Raw genomic sequence first — 24,766 nt, 5'->3', positions numbered from 1 at the left:
TCTTCTCCCCTGGAAACTGTGGCTACAACAGGTACCTCCTTTCTGTTACTAATGAAGGTATCACAAACCAGGCTATTGCTTGTTTGTTGGAGGTCCCGCCCAGCTTAACTTCAGATTTTTGTTTGGAATCACTTCAGAAATCAAAGAAAAGGAGGTATTTTACTGGTTGGGGGACCTTTCTGACAGCATGTCTTGAGAATGTTACAGCAGATTAACAACTAATCTGTAGGGTAAGCACATCGCCCAACTCTGAGGAAGCTGAGCAGTCAGACTGCAGCTTTGTTCTGCCTTGCTCTGGTTCTGGAACCCTGCCTGCAGAGCACAATGTGGGTCTGGGAGGAGGACGGACGGTAATACATCAGGCATGAGAGGCCTGTGGAGATAAACGAGTGGACATTAGAGAAACCAAGCGCCAACCTCAAATTCCTCTGCTGAAGGACTCAGATTGTGCAGCAACTGCTGATGAATTGTGGATGTGATACTGTCTTGCCTCTGGAAGCGAGTTGCACATAGGAGCATGGCTTGGAGAAGTAACTTTTCCATTCTGTTGAATGTTTTTTAGAAGATTTATGCTGTTTACTAAAGACCCTTGGCTGTGTTGTGCATCAGTCCCTCTTCCTCTCCTGACTTCTTCTTGTCTTAGATTGCGCCACCCTTTTTTATACAAACTCAAACATTAGGAGGAATGATTAGGTGAGCCAATTCAGTGGGAAACTACAGTGCTAACCACTGGAAAAATAAATTTGCCAGAAAAGATTGTCCATTTCTTCAGCTGATTCCTCTGCTACCTGACTTCAGTATAAGGATTTTTAGTGGTAGCTACTCTAGTATTTTTAGATTGTAATATACTGCAATGTTTTTCTTATGAAATTCAGATGCAGACTGGCACTGTAAGCCCAGTTTGATCAGCTGGTTAAGAGAGGGGAATACCTTTTAGCCAAAGGGGTCTGAAAAGAAAACAAACACCTTGGAAGGCCAGTGTTGCTCAAGCTGATGAGAGACTGCAGTGAAACTGGCTGATAGTCCCTCTTGGAAAATAATGTAAAATCCAACAGACAGAAGCAAGAAATAATACAGAATACTGTTTGCTTCATGCCAAGTAACTGGGGAAATATCCTGGCAGGACATTAACATTTTTTTGGTAAAATTGCCAGTGCAGCATTACAATGGAATTCCTCAGAAGGCCAGCGACAGCAGTATAGACATATTTAGGCCATATCCAGCCTGAAGATTTTACTAAAAGGATGATATTTGAGAAGTATTCTAGTCCAAGAAAGGCTGCATGTTTGTTTTCCATCCAGTTTCCCTTCTACAAAGCTCTCAGCTCTTTGGTATCTACTGTTCATTCATCTTGCCACCATGAATCCTTCCATCTGGCTGTCATACACCCACCTGGGGCTCCTAGAGCTCTTTCTCTTCTCCCCATCTATTCCTCTGGTTGCTAAGTCAAGTCTTTGAACTCCATTGCTCTTGTTATCCTATGGTTTGATTTATTTTCCAGATTTTCTGTTATCCGCTGTAGTATTCTATTTGCTAAACAATGAATACTGATACTGTCTGTGTTCTCAGAGTATTTTCCATCTACTCATATAATTTATTTTTCTGTCTGTATGTTTGTACACAAAGCCACATACATTTCTGTTGCACATGGACTTAATGTATGGTATATGTGTGTTTGTATGTGTGTGTATAGAACAGTCTTTCTTGTCCACAAACTCATTTGTGGATTCAAGTCATTAAATCCAAGTTAATATTCCGAATTACATCTGAAAAAAAAAGATACAGGTGATGTAACTACATATAATTACATATGCTCCATGAGACAACCTATACTCAGCAACCTCCCACATAGCTATCAATGTTGGCACAATAAAATTAGCCCACGTGTGACAGCAAAATTCTGAACTAAAATGCCAATTAGGTGGTTGGTCCCTCAGTATTTGTATAGTGCAGTTGAACTGTTGCTGTGTTTCCCATTGAGGTTAAAGAAACAGAGTCCTTGTGTGGTTTTACTATAGCTGTCAGGAACCTGGGAGAAATGTCAGTAGGGGTGGTCAAATAATATGAGGGAAACGAGAAGCCAGTTTTGGCTATTATTACGCAGGGTTTTCTCAGGGATCTTCAACATATGAGGAGTGTAATGCCAGCTTTGTTTTTTTATTTTTCCCTTTTATTTTTGGATGTTTTGTCCTAGGTTTCCAGTTCAGGTTGTGTGGTGGTTTCCTAGTGGAAACCCAGTGTACAGCATGGAGCTGTACAAGTACATTCCTCCCCACTGCTCTGTTTGCTCAATCTCTGCCTGTTTTCTGCAGAAATACCCACAATAAAGCCCTGCTACTGCTATATGCATGTTACGTGGGCAACCTCAAGGCTGTACCAGTGCACTTGCTTGATGCCATCGTTCTTTGCCTGTTCCCAGAACAGAAAGAGCTGGTTGTCATCTAATTGTGCGCAAAGTCCATACAGTTAAATACTGCATGTTGTCTTGCTTTCTTACATGAGATCAGCAACCCTGGTGCAGTTGGATAATTTGACAGTTCCCTTAGAAAGAGGGGATTGTGCTAGTGTTTACCATTATAGCACATATACTGGTGTGATGACTGTCTTCAGGTTACACCACGTCGAGCGTCTGGTTCAGATCACATGCTGGGGTTAATTATATGGAGGTCCCTTATCTAAGTAAAAAATACCAATGATATATGTAAATATAAATAACTGTTTGCCTCGCAGGCTTCTCTCCTTCCTGGAGGTGAGCAGAAAATAATGTTTTTACATCTGTGTTTGTCCTTAGAATATATTTTCAAGATAACGTTTCTGCGTTTGTTTGAAAACATTTGTAATTGATCTTTCCCTTCTGAAAACTTTTTTTCCCCTGATAAGTGTGTGAATTTGGAGACAGACAATGAATCCTGAGAACTTATTTGTGCTGATCTGATCGATGGTGGTAGATGACTTGCTCTCTCTTAATTGAATGCAAATGGAGCATGAAAGCAAGGCAGTCACTGAGGTGTGAAATTACATGGTTTTTCACTAATGAGGAGATAATTCTGCATGTCAGAAAAATCACCTGCCTGTTGCCTTGCGGCTGTGATCAGAAACACATTCTCTGTGTTCTCCACAGTTCTCAGATTTTCAGAATCTGACTGTACTACGAGATGTGTTCACAGATCATTCAGCATGTCAAAGGCCAAATCTTTTCCCCTCCCATTCCTTTGGATCTCTTTTAAGAATGATTGCTCACTTTCTTTCTGACTCGGTTTTTAGGTAAGGATGCATGTGTCCCCCTGCCATTTTTTGAAAATTCTGCATGTATCAAGGTGGATAACTGCTCCAAGCCTGGTTTTGGTTGGATAGGATGAGATTTAGCATGTTTCTACTGGGGCTGATTTCTCAGTCTGGATTTGCATATGTTTGCAATATTTGGCATGCATTCTACTCGTGGTTTGTACCGGAAGCAATAACTGACGTGCTGTAGTAAAGATAAAAGGCATGTTTGAGAGATTTATGGTTCAGTTCCTCACCGATGTAAATTAACGAAGTTCTTTGGAGGTAGCCAAATTGAACTGATTTACATCAACTGAGGATGTGCCCATTTCTCTGCTGGAAGCATTTCAGCTCATCTTTGTGTCTTTGTGTTTAATTAGTGGTTGTTGCTCTGGATTTGCTAATTAGCGTGGTTGTGTGATAACCACGTGCTTGGTGATGCTACCTTTGCTTGTGGCCTGGATTCAGTCTCCAAAAAAAGTAGTACCCATCTGTTTTCTCTGCTCTTAGAGCTCTTTAATGCAAAGCACACAAACTGTTTTGTGGAAGATGTTAGCTGTCTTTTGGTATATTTGGGTTTATTATCAGGCAATTTTAACTTGTAATTTACCTCTGTTTAGCACATCTACTCACACCACCTGGAGAATCAAACAATGAAACGTCATTTAACCCTACCAGTCCTGCACCTACAGAGCTGAGTTATTTAAGACACCCCAGCACCGATTCTCATGCTCTGCTTTTGGTGCCCACTGACCTTCCTATCTCAGAAGCCACTGGTGCCCTTCGTGACCTTAATATAACACACAAGACTTTCAGTAGTTTCACTCTGTCTTGGGCAGCACAGGATGAGGTATTTGACCAGTTCTTTATCACTCTGAAAGACCTGTCCAGTTTAAACAGAACACAGGAAATCATTTTGCCTGGAAACCATCGAGAAACAGAAATTACCCATCTCACAGCTGGCACACAATACCAGATTAACCTCCGTGGAAGCACTCACGGTCAGCTCTCTTGGTCCCTGGAAGCCCTAGCTGCTACAGGTATTTTCTATGGATTCATCAGCCATATATTCATTTTCTACTTTGAAATACAGAATTTCATTTTCATGCTGCTGTTCCACTGCAGAAATGCTAGGCTTTGTGAGTGATGCCTTCCTTCTTAGTTGTTTTTTCAATTTCTTTTTGCACGGGTTAAAACTTATTGCTATGGAATGAGAGCCTTGCGTGGTGCAGCATGGACGATGCCTCATGCAGCTTTTAAGGTCATGTAGCACCGATTCTCTCTTTTCAAATCGCATGCGAAGAGAGACATCGATGCATCTGCTATTTGCAGGGCATATGAAAATAGCAAGATGCTGCAGGTATTTAGCTGGATTGTGGCTCAAACACAAGACAGATTGCCAGAAGGGTGCAGTTTGCAGCAATGGCATGGAAGTGGTGATGTCAGAGAAAAAAAGATTGTAACACATTGGGAGTATACGTTTCTGAAACCTTCCAACTCTTATCCCTATTCACATGAATTTCATGAGGAGACAGGCCAATAGCCACAGGGCTCAATTCAAGAATAATCAAAGTATCAGTGCATAAGTTCCTATCTGGAAAACCCAGTTGGAGACTAATACCTGTCCATCACCCCAAACCAAATTCACAACATGAGATAAAATATTTACACAGGAACACATCGATTATTTCACACCTACTACAAGGCTAGAGCATTTGCATCTCTCAATGGTTTGTTCTTTCTTTTTTTATTTTTGATTAAGAAACATCATCCCTTGATAACATTTGCCATGACGTTGTCATTGTTTTTGTCATGTATCTTAGATGCTTTATGGATGAGGCTTTCGGAGGTCTCCAACAGTCAGTGCATGATGTTGTACAAGAACCTCTTGGTCCCTTGGGAGCATGATGGGGTTGTGTGCGCTTCCAGTTCAGATGTGCATGAGAAACAGACAGGAGGCAAAGGGACTCTGCATCTTGGATGCGAATGAAACTGAGCCTTTGTCAGAGAACTCTGAATTGCTTTTAAGCTGTGATGATTACTGCATTACTTACAATACTCGAGCTTTTGCTTGAAAGATTTTTATTTACTGCAACTTTTGGTTTAGTTTCATTTTCATTTGAAGGAAATGTTTATTTCTTTTGTTGCCACCAAAACATTATTTCTGATACAACGAGATGCTTTTCTGTCCTGTTTTCTCTTTTTCAGCTAAACAGTTCTCTTTTGACAGGATTCATATTCTGTCTCAACGTGTCTCATTTCTGTTCCTGATAAAGCAAACTAGCTCTGGATTAATGCTTTCGTTATTGTTGTTGAGCATTGTTGTGTTAATTCATAAACAATCTCTTCCTTTCTAACAGGATGGGAAAAGCTCGTCAAAACTTTTGCATTCCTGAGTAGTAGCAATTTACTGTACATTACTGAATCTCGCTGAAGATACTTGGCTGTGATTTATGAATGCTCAACCTCTGAAAATACAACCCTAGCTAGCTGTATAAGGCTATGCAGCGGTCATGCAAGAAACACCCTGTTTTTACAGGGGGAAAATTTACTTTAATAATGTTGCTGAGCCTCAATTTTATTCCAGGACCACTTTACTTTCTACCTTAAAATATGCATGAAGCTTAAAGTTGCAGTTTACAACTGACAGATCAGATACATTTCCCTCCTGTATTGTCTTTTATAGATTCTTAGTCATGCAGATTGGGATTATTCAGCTAGACTCTGTTCTCCTTATAATGCTTATATATTGACAGTGAAAGTAAGAAAAGTGCTAAAAAGTCATTGCCGTCCACAGGCCAATAATAGATCATATAGCAAGATTTTCCATGTGGAAAAAAACAGACATTATTCTGTCATTTTCTACTGTTCCCATGCTAATTTGAAGCAATTGGTTGCATTTCCTCTGTAAAAAGAGGACTTTCTATTCTTACTGAGAAAATGACCTAAACTTTCAGACTTAATAGTGTCAGAGACTTAGCTGTGATGGTTCCCAACTTGACCACATTGATTTCTGTGAATGCAGATTTCAATTTGAGATAAACATCAGTAACTCTGAAAATCCAAGCATCTCTGCCCCCAGAAAGGTTTTGTAGACAGAATAATGTAATATAAGGATGACAAATCCATTCAGCTAATGACATACAGACATGGAGGAATTTTCCTCTTCTTTATTGTTTTGGATTAGAAATAGTTTGGAAGAATAAATAGCATCCTTCACATGGGTACAATTAAAAGCATAAACATCTGAATCTCTACTTTTGTAAACTCAGTGTCTTCCTACCCTTACAATGGGTGTTATTGCAGTATTCACAGTCACTTCATAATGGCAAATCTGGAGTTGTTAATAGTGCATAAAGTGGTTATAGTGATACCTACTTGTCTCTTAGCGAGTTGTAACTGATGTTGGCAAAACACTTGCAACAGTAAGATGGTCAATAAGCTGCTTCCTGTAAGCAGCCTTTTAGTACTAATATGGTTATTATTATGGTTCTTTTCTTTCTGCTCTATTTTACCCTGTCTCTGAAGAGAGTTACAAGTTATATGGGGCAGCTGAGAATGTAAATGTGTCCGTGCACTGCTTACAAATGTTAATTCATTCGTACAGAACATCATTAAGTAATACCTCATCACCTCTAGCCTGTAATCTGAGTAACTGATTGACTCTCTGTCCTTATTCAGAGGAGGAACCTGAGCTGGGACAATTTTCAGTGTCAGAGACTGGCTGGGATGGTTTCCAGCTCACCTGGACAGCAGCCGACGGGGCCTACGAGAACTTTATTATTCAGGTGCAGGAGTCTGACAATCCCGAAGAAATCCGGAATATCACGGTCCCAGGCAGCCTGCGCGTTGTGAATGTTACGGGCCTCAAGGCCAACACACCTTATAACATCACACTTTATGGTGTGACCCAAGGCTATAGGACCAAACCCCTTTCTGTCGAAACCATGACAGGTATCTTTGAAAGTCACTCATCCCGTCTCATGGCTGGTTTTGCAGATGGGTGTGAGCCGGAGCTGTTGCAACCACTCAGCAAAGCTTGCTTGGCTTTACATGGGGTGCACTGAGCTCAGCAAAGCGTGGCTGAATGTCTCTGGCACGGAAATGTCTCATGATGGGACTTTCCAATCAGAGTTTCAGTGACCCCATGGAGCCCTTTGCTTTTAGGAATGCTTTCCCCCCCTCTTTGCCTCAGAATGTCTTGTTTTATTCCCTTTACTCACTTTTCTGCTGGTGGACACTAACAGCACAACCCAGCTGGCTGTTGTACATGCTCAGGGAAGCCCAGGTTGCCTTGTGACATCGTAAAAATCTGTTCTTTGTAGTGTGGATTATCAAAGCCCAAGAGTATGTTTAGATTTTACTATTCGGAGTCTACATCTGAAATTATGCACCAGCTTCAGTAAGTACAAACTCAGGGGTATAGTGTGTGAAGCTGTCTCAAGGGCAAGGACAGACACCTTCTGTATGTTCTCATATGGAAAAGAACACAAGTGAATTCCTACCAAGAGTAATATTATATATTAAGCCACATGAGGTTATTGAGCAGTTTGGTTGGTCTGAAAAACATACAATGCAAGACCAAATTCAGCAGAACTACTGTTGCATAAAACTGCCCTGAACAGAGGAAGATAACCCCACATTATCAGAAGGCTGCATGAAACTAATCCAGAGCCACAAAAATAATTTCCTGGTTGATCTTGTGAAGACTACAGCTTTAAATGAGAGCTTATCATGAGCTCTGGCTGTGAGAAGTAAATATGTACTTACGTCTGTCCTGTACGGCTCACTGACTCTTCCAGGTATTATGATCATTGGTAAAGAACAGGGTATGAATTACTTGGCAATAAAAGGGCACCTGTGTCCCTTCTTTCAGATAATTTATTGTGGACAATATCAGCTGCCTCTGGGCTTCCTCACAGACCTTTGCAACCTCCTGTGATTGTGACATGGCCAGAACTTGCTCATATTTGATTTCCCCCAGCACAGAAGGGAATAAAAGTACATGTAAAAACTCAACCGAATGAAAACATTAAATGAGCTTGCTTGTTTCAATAATGCTTTAAGCAGCCTGGCTTAGGTGGAAATGCATCTGGCATGAGGTGCTGGCTTTGGGCTGTGTCCTGCTGCAGGCCACAAGTCCTGTGCTTTGAGTCCCTGGTGTGAGCTGGTAGCAGATTGTCCATTGAAAACAGACAAATGTGGCTGGACTAAAGAGCCTGTACAGGGACAAACAAGAAAACAGACATCATGGGTGTCCTGCCTAAATATGCATGTGCTTTCTTTTTACTGACTTAATGAAAACAGCAGAAGATGCCCTGCTGAGGTTTTCCCTTCCCTTTCTGGGTCATGCTCAGCACCCGGCTTTTCAAAATTTTCCCTTTTGGGAACTTCCAATTGTCAGAATTTTCTGAGCCTTCCTGTAACACATCAGGAATGTCTATGGAGAGGAAGAAACCCCAAGGCAGCTATCACTGCTTTGCATTTTGATGCCAGCTCCAAAACTACATGCCAGCTTTCAGAGGCTTAAGCTGAAAGGGAAAGTAGAAGAGCAAAACACCCACAGTGTTTTCCTTTGCATAAAGAAAAAAGCTCTAGTTTTAGCTTTTCCTAATGCCCTAGGGGCATTCAGAAAAGTTCTTTTGCATCTGCTTTCATGCTCAGACCTTGAAGGCACATGGCTGCTCCTGGAGGTAAAAGAAAATAACCATAGCTTTAAAGCTTGTATTTATTTTTTTTCCCCCCTTTTTTCTTATTTAACATCTTGAGATGCCTTCATTTGCTTTCTTCCTCATAGTGCCTGTCTGCTTGTAGCAAGCTTTTGCTCAAACCCTTTTCTCCAGCGGCAGCTTGGGGTGCTGCAGCATGAGCGGAGAGAAGCACGGCATTTCTGAGCAGGAGGAACTGGGGACTGTCCCCTTCTGACCAATGTTGTTTCCCTCCTCAGGAGCACACCCAGAAGTTGGTGAGCTGACTGTTTCCGACATTACTCCTGAAAGCTTCAACCTTTCTTGGACAACCACCAGTGGAGACTTCGACGTCTTTACTATTGAAATTATTGATTCTAACAGGTTGCTGGAGCCCATGGAGTTCAACATCTCAGGCAATTCAAGAACCGCTCATATCTCAGGGCTTTCCCCCAACACTGATTTTATTGTCTACCTCTATGGGATCTCTCATGGTTTCCGCACACAGGCAATAAGTGCTGCAGCTTCAACAGGTACATAAAACCTACCTCAATACTAACTCTCTTTTCTTTTAACTCTTCCTTACAGGTTGTACCCCTTCCCCTGCCCCCAGTCTTGCCCATTACCAAATCCTCTACCTCATGGTTTGACATCTTGTAAGGAAGACCTGCCGGAGATATTTTGCACTGTCAATGTTAATCCACCATCACATCCAGCAAAGTCTGTCAGTCACATTGTGATGCAATTTCATTCACACAATGAGTTTGCTCTTGTTCAACATTAAGGTTGGGGCAACTTGTGGCACAGATGAGAAGCAAAATGAATTTCCCAGGAGCCAGGTGGGAGATGATTCGTTATGTTAGCCTTGCAACATGCGTTTGCATCTGTCACACACCATAGGAGACACTACTTCTCCCAGATAAGCTGATTTCTAGATACAGTTTTTATCCTGATTCTCTAAATAGATTTCAGGCACATTTCACTCCGTGACAGCAGACTCCTGCAGGCAGATGCATTGCTTGAATTCAACTTTAGATTTCAGGTTACATGGGTTGGTGCATTGTGCATATTGAGGTTTTACAGTTAACAGCTTTTCCAGAAAAGACAAGGAAGTCAAATGGTTGATGTTCTCTAACCAATTACAGCACAAAAGTGGAAGGAGAGGACTAGACAATGGAAGCAGAAGGTGCATTCTAATAGTAGGCAGATAACAGGTCATGTTGTGATCATTTAGCATCTTTACCAAATTTTGCCTGCTGACATGATCTTAGGAAAAGTTGTCATAGCTATTTGCCATAGCAATAGATTAATGTGGTCAATGACCTCAAACACAATATCAAATTTCAGTGATCAGATAATACAGAGTTGCAGTTTCTGGTATCAGTAGCTTGTGAATATTCTCACTGAATCATTGTTAATGTGGGCAGGGTCACTGCAGGGACTTCAGAGACACAAGGCTACATGATTATTTGATTTTGTTACTTTGAGTTTTAATAATTGCAATACGTTTCCATTTGTTTTTTTTTTTTTTTTCCCGTAGTAGAGGAACCTCTCCTTAGCAAACTCAGTGTATCAAATGCTACCTCAGACAGCATGTCACTCACATGGGAAGCACAGGACAATGCCTTTGACCATTTTATTCTAGAAGTCAGAAACTCTGACTTCCCTTTGGACTCCCTGGTGCACACAGTGCCAGGGGCCTCCCGGCACTATGTAGTCACCAACCTCAAAGCTGCCACTAATTACACCGTCCAACTCCATGGTGTAGTTGATGGGCAAGGTGGTCAGACCTTGACAGCACGGGCAACCACAGGTATTTCACTGTTTCATCTTCCAGGTTTGCTTTTCTCTCTTCTTTCTTCTGCTGTCCACCGAACTGCTCTAAAATGTGGCTCCAACTCATCATTGTTCCTTTGGTAAATTATAGGGCAATCACTGCAAGGGGAGGCTGAAATAAGCTGGGCTTGAAAGCTCTTGGGAAAAGGCAGATCTGGGACAATGGAAAAGGCTGAAGAAGTGCCCCCAGCATTAAAGGAGCCAGTAGGAAACCATGGTTGGTTTCCTTATATATACACTTACCTGCAAGTTCTGTGTATATATAATTGACTTGCTCCAGATAATGTTTTTCACAGAATATCTTTGCACTTGGTCTGGAATTAAGTTCTTGTTCATCCCATCCTCACGCACTTTGTTGTGGGTAGGAGGCCTTTATGTCTTTATCAGCCTGCAGAGGCACCTGCATGCGATTTTGGTTCTTTGTTCTTAAAACCAAATGTCTTCCAAGACATTTGCATCTCTTGTGGGAGTTTCATGCAGCATGCTGAATGACCAACCAATACTGCATGGAGTGGTCTGACCACTTTGTGCTGGTTCTGATGTTCTTCTCTGCCTTGCGTCATGTGTTCCCAGCAGAGAGCAGGGCTCAGAAATCAAGTTCACCCTTTCTTGACGGTCAGCCCACCACTTTGCCACTGGCATTGCTACCTTTGAGTCTGTAAGATCTGCCTTGTTTCACTGAATGTCAAAGCTTTTCCTCTGGTGATAGTGATTCCAGGATGGTGGAAGATCACTAAGACTTGCCTGAAGAGATGATTTCAACTTATTTTGCATGTAGTGTTCTTTGGAGTCTGGATGTTCTGATGTGAACGTGCCTGACTGGATGCAAGTGGCATGTAAAGGAATGTGGTCCTTTTGGGATGGAGATTGGAAAGGATTGGTTTGTCTTCTCTGACCTGCATGCGGGGCTGATGGCTCCATGCTCGATGTCACTGGGTTCTCCACCCAAGTCTTTTTGCTTTGTGAATATTCTCTCGTCTTGTCCCCTGTCTTCAGAAGTACCATGCTTACATGGTGACATCTCCACTGTCAGCCATGAAGGCATTGATGGTCACTGGCTGAGAGCATGACAGCATGTGTCCTTAGTTGGGGCCACTTGGATTCACCTCTTCCTAGACATTTCCAGAGAAGAAGGTGGACTATTGTTTAAAAGTCTTGCAATGGGGAACGGGAGTAAAAGTTGGAACATCTTGCAGCAGTTCATGTTTAAGTTAAGAAAAGGATTTTCTTCTTTCACTTTTCTCTTTGTTGGTGGGATACATCTTTCTTATTTTTCTCCCAGCATGAATCACGTACATAGTTATTCTCTTGTATCTCAGGCTTTTTTTGTTCAGTCTATTAGATATTCTCTGATGCTGCCTCATCAGAGGATGAGGAACATCTTATCTGTGGAGTCCAGGGAGGTTTTGGCCTGAGATTAGTGCTGAGATAATCACTGTTAGGATTGAAACCCCCTCATAAACTTTAGAGTCCAAAAATAAAGAAGTATCTACAACTCCGGGCACCAGAACACTAAAAAAGCTGAACTGGGATTTCAAGGATATCTGGTTTAGACTCACCTAATTCCTGCCCGAATCCTACTTTATCTACTTTGAAATTGCCGTGGGTTTGTTTTCCCATCAAATTTCCTGTGCTGGGTTCCTTCTATGGTTTCACCACAGGACTGTACACCATTGGTCATTCTGTAAATCAGGCCCACATTTCATTAGGAAAATTGAGTTAATTTAAGAAAATTGAATCAAAAAAACCTAACAAAACACCACAAATTAAGTCAGCACTAATTTCAGTGGCTTCTTTCCAAAACCTTACACAATAGCTCTTGCAATGCTCTTTTTTCTCTTCAACCACTGCAAAACAAGGCTAAAACATTCAGCCTTATCTTTAAGCATCTATAAACCTCCACTGCTATTAATAATTATTAATAATTCTCAATCATTATTAGTAATTATTAATATTTCCCCAGCCCCCCCCAGAGTGATGCCATCTCTTCACCTGTGTTCCTTTCTCCCTCAGAGGCTGAGCCACAGCTGGGCACGCTCACACTCACAAACGTTACTCCCGACAGCTTCAACCTCTCCTGGACCACCAGAGACGGGCCTTTTGCCAAGTTCGTTATACACGTTAGAGATTCCCTTGCAGCACATGAAGCCCAGGAGCTTATGGTGTCGGGAGGCGCTCGCAGCGCTCACGTATCGGGCCTGATAGATTACACTGGCTATGACATTCACATTAAGGGGACAACCCATGCGGGTGTTCACACAGAGCCCCTCACGGCTTTTGTCATGACAGGTATTTGCTTAAAGGTTTGAAGTCTATTTATTGGCTCATAAAAAAAAAGATATATTTGCTCATTAATTTAAAACAAAATATTACTCTACAGCACCGAATATCTTGTCCAGCAGCAATGGTTTTGTTTGCGAACTTTGCACAAGGAGGGGTCAGACCAGTCATGTTGTCCTTGAACACAACTTCTAAGAGGAGGAATAGTTTAAAGTGAGTTAAGAGCTCTCCTGAGTCTTTCTCCCATATCTAATATTATTTTTTTAACTCCTGAAGTTTGAGGGGGAAATTTGTCTAATATTCAATAGTTGCATGTGAAGGATCTGGAGAGGGATGAATTTTAGAGTAACTCCTGTGATGTCCCCTCAGCACATCTCTTATATCCAAATATTTTGGCCACGTTTTGACTGGAATCAGTTGTACATCAAATGCTTCCTAGATGATCAAGTAAATGCTACAGAGTTCACTTCATATATAGTGTATGACAAATATGTGCTGCCAGGGCTTGTCATATGGACACCCTAAGTAGAATTAGTGGAGAAAATGAGGCCTTTTCCTTTATCTCCTCTCTTCATTAACAGCTGCAGTAGCATCATCCCTCACAACATCTGTGAAATGTCCATCGTCATTTTCCTTGAGGCAAATAGTCACATTTTGCACCAGCTCTGATCTGCCCTGATGACATTCAGTCACATAGTAAGAAATCAGCAACTCAGCTTTCAAAGCCCCCACTTTTTTTGCTCCATCAGAGCACAAATGCTTCTTTTTTAAATAAACTGTGGACACTGGTATTTTGAGAGGAAGATTCCCACAGCTGGGTAAACATGTGGCACTCTACATAGCAGAAAGATATGCCAACAGTTCACATAAACCTGCTGGGTTTAAGCTGTTGGTGTCACTCAACACCTATCCCAGGAAAACAATTTCAGCACTTTGGGCTCTTTATTTGTTTACCCACCTTCCCAGAGACCAAATCAAAATGTGAATCTTGGGGGTTACTTGATTAGAAGCAAATAAGCCACAAAAATGTCTCCAAGTTGAGTAAATTTGAGCTGAATCTCTGGCACCCAAATCTGTAAACATCAAAACATGAGGACTTTCAAACGATAAAACTTTAGGAGGGAATATTTACACCAAAGTCTAACAGAACATAAATTTCAGCAGCTATGAAATGTCAAAACCAAACCTAAAACCCTTTTCCAGATGAAGTTCTGTGTTTAACTAACTTTATTTTCTCAAGTTAGTGGAATGTGAGTGATGGGAAGGTCAGATGAGTAAGCTCCTGAGCTAAAAAAGCAAGGTTTGTCAAATGATTTAGAGAAATACTAGTAATGCCTGGGATCCAGGATCAAGGCCCATTGATCTTTCTATTTGACTTGTCAGATTTTCAGTGAGCAAAATACAATGAGAAACTATCTTGTGAAAATCTGGCCTCTTTTTTTTTTCTTCAGAGACTTGGTGGGAAGATTTTGAGGAGCTGATCCGTGTCTTCTAAACCTTGACAAATGTCATGTTGATGGGCAGATTATTTCTTTGTTCTGCAGACGCTAACCCCAGCCAGTGCAAACTCTGGCTTCTCTTCTATCCCCCACAATAATCAGTCCTGTAAATATTTAGTCGTTGCACTGGTTATGACCCTGATGGATCAGTGTTCCATTTCTGGCAGTCCTTCTGGCATCTCTGACCCCTCCACCATTGGAAAGAAAAGCTGGAGATATTCATGTGAAGTAGAGAAGTGAACGAGCAAAACACGAAAATTGTGAATGCCAAAGCTGGGGCTTGTCCCTAAAGCACCGATGGTGGATACAAGTGGAAGGAGATGAAAGCTTTCCGGATAGTATTTCTAAAACAGTTTTGGTTATAACTTACAGTGCATGTGTAACAAGGGAGAAATGTGCTTACACAGTGAGCTTGGAAGGAATTTCAATGGAACTTGTGAGATGAGGTGCTGAGACACCCTTGATGAAAATTAGAAACTGAGCATCTAACTTCTGGAGGCTCCATTGAAAATCCTGGTCTTGTGGTCCTGACTATGCACCACTGTTGAATCCATGCTTTGGGGGAAAATGTGGTTATGTTTGGTGGAATCCATAACACTTTCTAATTTGCAATGTTTTTCACTTCTTTTTTTTTTTTGTGTGTGTGTGTGTTTTGCACCTTCCCTTCTTTTAGAGGCCATGCCCCCACTGGAAAACCTAACTGTCTCTGATATTAACCCTTACGGGTTCACAGTGTCGTGGATGGCATCGGAGAATGCCTTTGACAACTTTCTAGTAGTCGTGGTGGATTCTGGCAAGCTGCTGGACCCACAGGAGTTCCTCCTTACGGGAGCCCAGCGGCAACTGAAGCTTAAAGGCCTTATTACTGGCATTGGCTATGAGGTTATGCTTTATGGTTTTGCCAAGGGGCACCAAACAAAGCCCCTGAGCACTGTGGCTGTTACAGGTACTATAACGTGAACAAATTGTTCTCTTTCACCCTTTCTCTTGCTTTTCTTTCTCACATGGAAGATGTTTTACACAATCCATTTGCAAAGCAAATCTTGGCTTTTGCATCCTTTTCTGCTTCGTGGCTACATGCAACTCCTCCTGATTTAAGATAGGTTCACCAAGAAAATTCTGTTCTTTTTAACTTCATGTTTTGTCTTTGTGAGGGACCCTGCAGAGACGCATGACGTGGGTTGAGGGGTGAAAGTTTCTGTGTGGTCATGCGGTACTTCTAACCAAAATCTTTAAAGAAAAATGGCTGCATGTGGGAGCTCGTCTTGTTAACAGCTGCTGGGCACATCAGCATTCTCCAACTTGCCAACCGACAGGACCTTCAGGAACTGCCAGACTGGATTTCTTGCCCAGGGCCTCCTTTCTTTCACTCCGTGTGGGTTCTACCCACAGATCCTCAAGTGCTGTCACTGCCTCCCATAAAGTGGGCACCTCTCTCCAGAAAGCCTGAGCTCCTGTTTTCAATCTCATCATAGCTGCTGTTTCCTAGCAGCGTTTGAACTTCCTTGAAAAATCATTGCAGACTGATTCTCCAGCCCTGTAACCATCAAGTCTTATTTGCGTGTTGCTGACTGTGCAGCAGTAAAGCTGGGGGCTGCTTGATTGGAGATTCATGAGAAAGTAATAAGGAATGTTGTTCTGGGGAAGAAAGGAAGGCGTTGGAGGTGCTGTAGGACAGTCACCGCTCCAGCAGCATTTCTCTAGGTAACAATGCCTGACCGTACTGAGAGAAATGTATTTTGTAGGTAATCAATAACTTACAGCTCCTGGGATCCTTGTTAATGGGTTAATAGGTCTTACATTTGGATTTCAGTGTGCCGTTTAAGGGATATGAATTTTTATGATTCCCCTTTACTATGGTATTTGTATAATATCGAAGCAAAGGATTCATCTGATCGGAAGCACCACAGATACCAAAGTGCATGTAATAAAGGTTTTGCATGAAGAAAAAGACTCTTTCAAGTAGCTTCTGTGTTGCGTTTCTAACAGAGAGACCTCACAATATTACAGGCATGCCTGCAGTTCTATAACAAGAGCTTGTTTTTATCCTACACAAAGGTTTCACATGAGTAGCAAGGGAGAAAGGCACATAAAACTTACTATTAGCATGTGTAACTTTGCATGTCAGAGACAGATGGTGTTATGTCCATGCAGTGGATTTGCTATTAAAGAGTGAAAGTTTGAATAGACCTGCACACACCCACATGTCTTCTTCAGTATGTGTATGATGCTAATATTTTTATTTCTTTCTCAATAGCTGGCAGATTGTTTCCCTTTCTTTGAACTGTGGTGGGATTCTTGCAGTATGCTAAACCCAGACCTCGGGCAGGTCTCTGATGAACTGATTTTAAAAGACCATTTCTTTTCCCTACTGCTATCTTCTCCTTTTTTTAGAAGCAGAACCCGAGGTCGACAACCTTCTGGTTTCAGATGCTACTCCAGATGGCTTCCGTCTGTCCTGGACTGCAGATGATGGGGTTTTCGACAGTTTTGTTCTAAAAATCAGGGATACCAAAAGGAAATCTGATCCACTGGAGCTAATAATACCAGGCCATGAGCGCACCCAGGATATAACAGGGCTGAAAGAGGGGACTGAATACGAAATAGAGCTCTATGGAGTTAGCAGTGGACGGCGTTCCCAGCCCGTCAGTGCAGTAGCAACCACAGGTATTGTGTTTGGAGTAGGAAATGCATAAGATATTAATGCCTTTTTCTTTCAGCATCTCTCCTTTTTGTAGCCAGCTCAAGCTGTCACTGGGGTGTTTGAACTGTCTCCTGCATGTCCCTTATCCAAGTTACTCATTCAGTGGGGTGTAATTATTTATAATCAGTCATCTCCAATTCCTAAGCTTCATCACTCTCTAGTTAATATGATTCTATTACTTTCACGATCTGGAATTAGGCAGCAGAGTCTAGCAATTCAAGTACTGACTTTGAGAGCTGAGAAATATTTTCTCTGTATCAGCCTTTTTCAGTCATTTCCTGGGACTAATTGCATATCACCACTCCACAACAATTTACCTCCCTAGGAAAGAGGTATGACAAAATGAATTGACTAGAGTTATTGAGAAGTTTATTTATGGCTTCATCAATAGAGGTCTAAGCACCATTAGTTTAGACTGGTCTTAGCAGGAGCAACGTGTGGTCAGTAATTCAAAAGAAACTTGAGTTTCTTGCAAAATCAAAGCTTTGAATTCCCTCAGCAGAAGTTAATTTATGTTCTTATTCTTGGCTGTCAAAAATTCTGATGTAAATTAGCTTTGTGACTTACCCAGGTAAAATCATCTGGAAGAAAATACAGTACTTTTGAATGAAGCTTTTTGATTATTTTTTTCTACCAAAATCATGGTTTCATTTTGAAACACTTAAATCTAAAGCACATGAAGTACTGTCCTGTGACCCAAATTCTTTCTTTTCAAAATTCTGAGCTTGCTGATATGAAACATGATAATTTCAAATCTAATTCCAGAAGGAGGGGAGTGAGATGGGGAGAGTTAAGTTCAGTGAGTGAGGAATCCAACAGAAACACATGAAAGAGGCATTTGCTCAGCTGGAGCTGTGTGCTCCAGACAACACACAGAAAAGGAACAACGCTAACTCAGGATTGAACAGCTTTTCCTGGAATAGCACTGCCTCATGATTCACCTGAATGTCTGCAGTGCCACTTGGTAGCGTGGAAAGGCACATTTCCAGGCAGCTCCACTGATTGCACCACATCCCTTGAATAAACAGCAAGGGTGTATATATACACTCCTTCAGACATTTACATGAAGCAGAACGTGCATCCATCACCAACCACCTTTCTCCAGGCTCATACAGGTCGCCTCGTAATAGAGAGGGATGTTTAAAGTCTCTTGTTAGCATCACGTCCCCATTTTCCCTGACTTCCAGGATATTTATGGTAAACCACAAAGAGTTATCATTTTCCTCCTGACTATGTTTTTATTCAGTACTTTTCAGGAGACTTAGCACATGTTACCTACTGGAATAATCCAAAATATGTTTGTCAGATGTAAATAGCCCATGGATAATTGATGTCAGAGCTGGAGCCACAAAAATCCAGCTAAATAGTTTTAATGCTTCCTGGTGCTTAGAAGAAGAAAACCAATGGACATATTTCTATGGTCTGTAATGAAAGAATGGCTTTTGAGCAAAAGAAATCCCCAAAGAATATCAGCTACTTGGGTAACATGGGTGCTTTAGCAACCTCACAGGGAAGTTCTCCATCCCTCATACAACTAACAAGGAATGATGCTGGAAGATAATGCTAATTACCTGTACCTGCACAACAGATGAGCAAAGGTTTTTTAACGATTGATACAGCAGAAGCATGCTGGCCTTTTTTTATACCTGCTTAATTTTGGCTTTCAGGTAGCTCCAGAAGATGGTTTCATTTGCTCCTTTCTCATTTTCCTGTGCTCAAAGGTACCACTCTCACATCTCCAGGACTCACTTCAGGACTGACGCTTTGCTCTGATGCTCCATTATATTTTTTTTGCCAGGTTTGCTCCCAGGAAAGTAGCCACAGGTGGGGTAGTTGGGGATGTGGAACTCTCTTGTAGTCAAAGATCTTCTTGCCCCTGTTTGTTATGTAGCAGTTTACCTGGTACAGAAAACAAGCCTGAAGCCCCTGGAAGTGTGCACAACAGAGTCCAATGGGATAGACTGGGTACTTCATTTTCTGGGAAAGGCTGAAATTCCCTGTGTGTATGAAAACCAAGTGCTGCTCCATCTCTTCAGTCTCTAGAAGCATCACTGGTGCTTTTTACCAGCCACTAAGAGCATCTACAATGTCAAAGAGAATCAATGTGATTTTCACTTCTCTCTCTTTCCTGGCTTTTCTTATGCTCTTCTGTTTCCTTCAGACTGTACCTAAATCAGTATAAACATTTTGTGCGATATAGCTTTACCAACTCCACCTTGCTTTTTTTGCGATCTTTAGTTCTTTTCTTTCTTGCTTTGGCTTTCCCATGCGAGTAAACCCCACATACCCAACACGTCTGGTGAACTCCAGAGAAATAATTCACATTTCTCTTGAGAGCTCAGTTGTTTTTATTTCCTTGCCTTAGAGTTGATTTAGCGCATTGCTGCTAGAGCTTTGGGATCACATGGAGCAAACAACCCTCTGACCTCTTTCCCGCAGACACGTTCTTTCCAAGCTATTTCAAGCACAGTCTCTTTTTTTTCCCCCTTTTCCCCCTCAGCCTGTCTCCACTGCTCTTAATGGGGCTGATATTTGGTAATCTCTCCCTTTTGTGCTAATGACCTACTCTATGTGGGCTGTTTATTTTTTTAACGCATGTCAGGGTTGTTTTGGTTACAGTCAAAAGAGTGAATTGGAAGTGAGATGCTTGATGTAAACTCTGCAGTGGCAGGTCTCTTTACCATGTCCTTCCAGAAGCCCTTTCCATGATTGCCTTGCAGTAGCTTAATTAGGCCTTAAACTGGAATGTTTCAGATATGCGTTGGTTTGCATCTTAAGATTGGGTGATTTTGGCAAAACTTGGGCTTTGTTTGCCCAGCTTGCTGATTTGATTTATATATGGAAATGCAGTGCTCAAGCTTATACAGGAAAGGACTGGAAACCCAAAAATGCCTTCCTCATGGTGGTTGTACTTGAATGTCATCTGGATGGATGCGCTTCAGTGTACCTAAGAAAAATCATGGGCTCAGATAGAGAATCCAAGAAGAAAATCTTGTTGCTTCTAGTTTGAAGCCAGTGCTTGAGAGGATGGACCCTTGATGAGCTCAGGGAACCTGAGTCTTGGTCTTTTTTTGGATATCTTATAGTAGAAACTTTATGCCTAGGAAGAGAGATCTCCCCGTTGCTAAGGGCTGCCATGCTGTGTGTCACAGACAGGGCTCTGAGCCTCAATGGAACGACTAAAAATCATCCAAGTTGAACTAGAATAGAAAAAGTCATAAATATAATTGTACTCCTGTAAGTATTCCTCCATACTTCTCTGTAACACTGATATCTGTTTATTCTGTTTACGTGTTATGTAGATATATGTCTGGGATGTTTTTGAAGTGATGTGCTACTGTAATGTTACTGAAAAGGGAAAATTTAGACTGGATAGATTGTTGCTGTCAGTATGTAATGAAACCATTAACTGTGTGCTGTACCAGTGTTGTCTGGGACAGAATATTGATATCACCAGCTCTTGGGGCAGAGAAATAAAATAATCAGTGTTCCTGTACTAGGACTGATAAGCAGTTGATTTACCTTTTCTTTCTATGTGGTGTGTTTGTTCTCTGTTCTCCACTGGCAGTTGTTGGATCTCCCAAGGGAATTTCATTCTCTGACATCACAGAAAACTCTGCTACGGTCAGCTGGACGCCCCCTCGCACCCGCGTGGAGAGCTACCGCATCTCCTACGTCCCCGTCGCGGGAGGTGAGCAACCACCAGGAGCGACAGGGAAAAAGCTCGTATAATAAAAGGGAGAGCAGAAAGGGTTTGTTGTGCTGATATCCGCCTCTAAGGTCATCTCTGTTTTGCTTCAAACTGCTGACCAGGAATGTGGGTGCACATACGAGGTCCCAGTAGCCAACCTCTGTCTGAAAAGTGTGTCCCGCATCCCATGGACGAGACTTGTCAGGGAGCTCAGACCTCGATGCTGCAATGGTTGTACACCTAGTTAGGACTGTGTTCACAAAAATCTCTGTTCCCACTGAGACTCCTGAATAAGGATTTATTTCCAAACGCATTATTTTTTAGGCACTTTAGGAGCTAAGCATATTTGAAAAGGTGACCCTTAGAAACAATATCATAATCCATGGTTAGAAGAGTTTTCCAAGGCAGTGATTTTTCTTAGTACTCCCCAATGCTGTTTTGTTCCATCCGTTATGCCTGCGTTTTAGTGTTCTGCTTAAAACAAACTTCCTATACTTAAACAGATTTTTAGCATAACTTAGGGACATCTCTGAAAGGAAGCAACTAAAGAGCAAACACTGCAGACATCAGGGCCATAAAAGACATGCTGTTGACTAAGGCAAGTACAGATATAGGCCTTTAGACAATACAGTTTGTAAGCACATGTGCAGCTTTAAATATACAGTGATGCTACAGAAGAAAAGGAGCAAGGCACAATAATGAAGCTCAGCACTTGTCTAAGTGCCTGCCTGGAATAAGTGCAGAATTTGAAACCAATGTGTGACCTAAGTGCTCACCCACACATGCAGCACCTCTTAATATACACTATATACAAAATGACATGGGTGAAGGAGAAACTTCCGCCCTTACCAGAAACAAAGCAGATCCAAACAGCTGTAAGGACTTTGTGTTGAGTGTGCTGTGTTTTCACCTTACATCTCATTTGTAAAATTATATTTTTGTGAACAGTAGTGTTAATTTTTTTCTTACTGTTGGCATACCACTGGGAATGAGGGCAAACTGATGATTTAGGTGCTATGGCAGCAATGTTTTTTCCTGAGGCTGCCCCTTGATATTGGTGGTTTTAGCTAACTGGGGAAATTTGCCCTCCTCCTGTACAAGTACATCCCTGTTGCTCATAATGTCTTTGAAGCACATTCTTCAAGTGTTGTGTCACTAATCCCTTGGTGTTTGGCTTCATCGTAGGTACTCCAAATATTGTTACAGTCGATGGAAGCAAGACAAGGACCAAGTTGGTGAAGTTAGTCCCAGGTGTAGACTACAACGTTAGTATCATCTCTGTGAAAGGCTTTGAAGAAAGTGAACCCATCTCTGGCACTCTGAAAACAGGTAATACACAAAGAGGAAATAGCAGGTTTTCAAAGGTATTGTCTGTGCTGTTGGGGAGACTCGAGAACTGGATCTGCAGACCCACTGAGATCCCTTTTCTGCTGTCCACAGCAACTGTAGGAAGTTTTTCGTCCGCTCTTTCCTTGCGCCTTCGTATTTCAGATGAGTATAGAACTTGTATGTTTGATCAGGCTCCCATTTGCTAAGTGCTGAACCAACTTGCAGTGAGGCAGAGATAATTCATGTATTTACAGTCTTAATACATAAGAAAAAAACCCCAGAAGTTTAATTAATACCATTTTACAGATGAGAGAGCAAAGGGTCAGTTCAGCTGAATAGTTCAGACCGGTTTCTATTGTGGACTGAAGCTCTACATTTCCCAGGTTCCAGACTGTGTCCTAAGCAGAAAAACATTCTTCCTCCTGCTTTTTCTTCATTACAGCTTTAAATATGCCTGCAGAAATCAGGGTCCACTATGCTGACCCCGCTTGCAGTCTCATTCCTTCATTCTTTTTTGGGGGCTAACAAGTGTTCAGAGAACTGAGGTGAGGAACAAGATGGTGTGTATTGAACAAGAACATGAAATTTATAGCCCAGTCCAGCTGTACTGGAGGCAGATATCTATCCCAGTTCAGGGAGAGCACAAAACTATGTGCAAAATAGAGTCCCATGAGGAAACAAAGCAGGACGCATGGGGATTTTGGCTGCCTGGCTATTTGGTTGATTTATTTTTGAACGTGCAGGGCAAGCTGATGGAAGGTCACAGTGGCTATCGGCTGCCGTCACATTAGTTATTTTCCCAGCTCTGTCTCCTGAATTTGCTCCAAAAAGCAGCCCATATTTGAGGGTGTTAAGAGAAATATGTCAGCTCTGACAGAGCCGTCAAGATTGATGATATCGAGACTGATCTGAGAGCATAGTCTGTTCCCAGTGTTTAATCTTTCCACGCGTTGACCTCCCTTTCCCGTGGAGGCATTTGATGTCTCTTTATAGGCACTGACGTCTTTTCTGCAGAGCTCCGCTATTCCAAAGGGGATCATAAAAGCTGCATCAAGCAGCAGTGTTTGTGCATTTTATATCGTGTATTTACAGGAGAGCGTCGCACAGAGTTATGAATGTTTGTCAGATTCCCTCAATCTCTGTCTTTCAGCCCTGGACAGCCCATCAGGCCTGGTAGTGGTGAACATCACAGACTCTGAGGCTCTGGCAACCTGGCAGCCAGCGATTGCTGCTGTGGATAATTACGTTGTCTCCTACGCTTCCGAGGACGGTAAGAAGAGTTTAGTGACGGGTCAGGGAGCCGAGAGCATCACAGCTCTTGAGAGATGCTCAGAAATGGCTGAAGCATCCAGGAGGGTGGCGAGGGGTGTTATTTGAAGGAGATGCCTTGCTGGAAGCATTTAAAAAAATGATCATTTTAGTTTTGAGTTCCTAATTCAGGCATGAGCAGAGAAGACTGCTATCACTGAAAAGATGGTGCTATAATTCATACGAACACTAGAGAGCGCTAATACTTTTAGATAAAGGACTGGTATTCAGATTCAACAGAGAGAAGGGCTCTGGGCTTTAACTATTTTAGTAAAAATAAATAAATAAATAAATCACAGAGTGGAACATGTTGCTGAGCACATCAAGACATGTCTGAATAATGCTGAGACCTGTTCTCTCCCCTGTGTTCTTCTTAGAACCAGAAGTTACTCAAATGGTATCTGGAAACACTGTGGAGTACGACCTGAAGGGCCTTCGACCTGCGACCGAGTACACGCTGAGTGTCCACGCGCTGAAGGACGCGCAGAAGAGCGAGACCCTCTCCACCCAGTTTACTACAGGTGCTGTGTCCCACCTCGCTGCGGGGAGAGCTGCCACCTCTTCTAGTCCCACCTGCCTTACGTTTCTCTAATACCATAAATTCAGCCACCACATTGTGATTTTTTCACTAGAAATCTGAATTTTGGTAGTATTTCCACCAAATTTTCTCCAGTGGCTGACCCATAAGGTGGTTGTCTGTCACCAGTTCCACAGATTCTTGCAGAAATCAGGAGCTCTTCTTTGGGGACTGATGTTGGGGTACCAATGCTGAAGTTATTCAGTTTGCTTCATACTTTCCATGAGCATCAATGAAACAGTGGATGTTTCTCATTTTCCTGAGTGTTGCTTGACTGGTTCCAGGGCCTTATCTAGAGAGCCAAGAGCTGAGCTGAACAAATTCAGTGTCATAATTACAGTGGAGAAGGGAAGCTGTAGCCAGACCAAGTATGAAACGTTTTCCTATTCAGAAGAGGCATCATTGGAACGAAAATTTTTCTTCCTGGAAATATGTAAATACTGATCTGTCTTTTTGTGTGAAATAACAAAACGCACAATTTTGTTTCAAGAGACATTACATTGGAAGTGCTGAAAAACTAACGTGCCTAAGACAGCCCAATATTTTAACTTACATAAAGTAAATACCTGTATTTTAAAACTTCCAATGGGA

General features: G+C 41.9%; 1 protein-coding gene across 9 annotated transcripts in view; it reads left to right on the top strand.

The window, feature by feature from the left end:
- The window catches only part of TNC (tenascin C), a 68,538-nt gene that overhangs the window by 36,670 nt on the left and 7,102 nt on the right, over nucleotides 1-24,766 (top strand). Inside the window, exons 11-21 of one of the 9 annotated variants that reach the window (XM_065854128.2) lie at nucleotides 3,885-4,304; nucleotides 6,946-7,218; nucleotides 9,212-9,484; nucleotides 10,492-10,764; nucleotides 12,801-13,076; nucleotides 15,240-15,512; nucleotides 16,961-17,233; nucleotides 20,839-20,961; nucleotides 22,147-22,290; nucleotides 23,441-23,560; nucleotides 23,976-24,119. In XM_065854128.2, coding sequence (XP_065710200.2) covers nucleotides 3,885-4,304; nucleotides 6,946-7,218; nucleotides 9,212-9,484; nucleotides 10,492-10,764; nucleotides 12,801-13,076; nucleotides 15,240-15,512; nucleotides 16,961-17,233; nucleotides 20,839-20,961; nucleotides 22,147-22,290; nucleotides 23,441-23,560; nucleotides 23,976-24,119 — 2,592 coding nt within the window. The remainder of the gene's footprint in view (nucleotides 1-3,884; nucleotides 4,305-6,945; nucleotides 7,219-9,211; nucleotides 9,485-10,491; nucleotides 10,765-12,800; nucleotides 13,077-15,239; nucleotides 15,513-16,960; nucleotides 17,234-20,838; nucleotides 20,962-22,146; nucleotides 22,291-23,440; nucleotides 23,561-23,975; nucleotides 24,120-24,766) is intronic. The other 8 variants (XM_065854130.2, XM_065854131.2, XM_071817319.1 and 5 more) reach the window with 8 other exon arrangements.

Source organism: Patagioenas fasciata, chromosome 20, assembly GCF_037038585.1.
Source record: "Patagioenas fasciata isolate bPatFas1 chromosome 20, bPatFas1.hap1, whole genome shotgun sequence".
NCBI classification, from domain to species: Eukaryota; Metazoa; Chordata; class Aves; order Columbiformes; family Columbidae; genus Patagioenas; species Patagioenas fasciata.
Note: the sequence above shows the minus strand (reverse complement) of the source record. Positions and strands in the feature narration are given on the sequence as shown.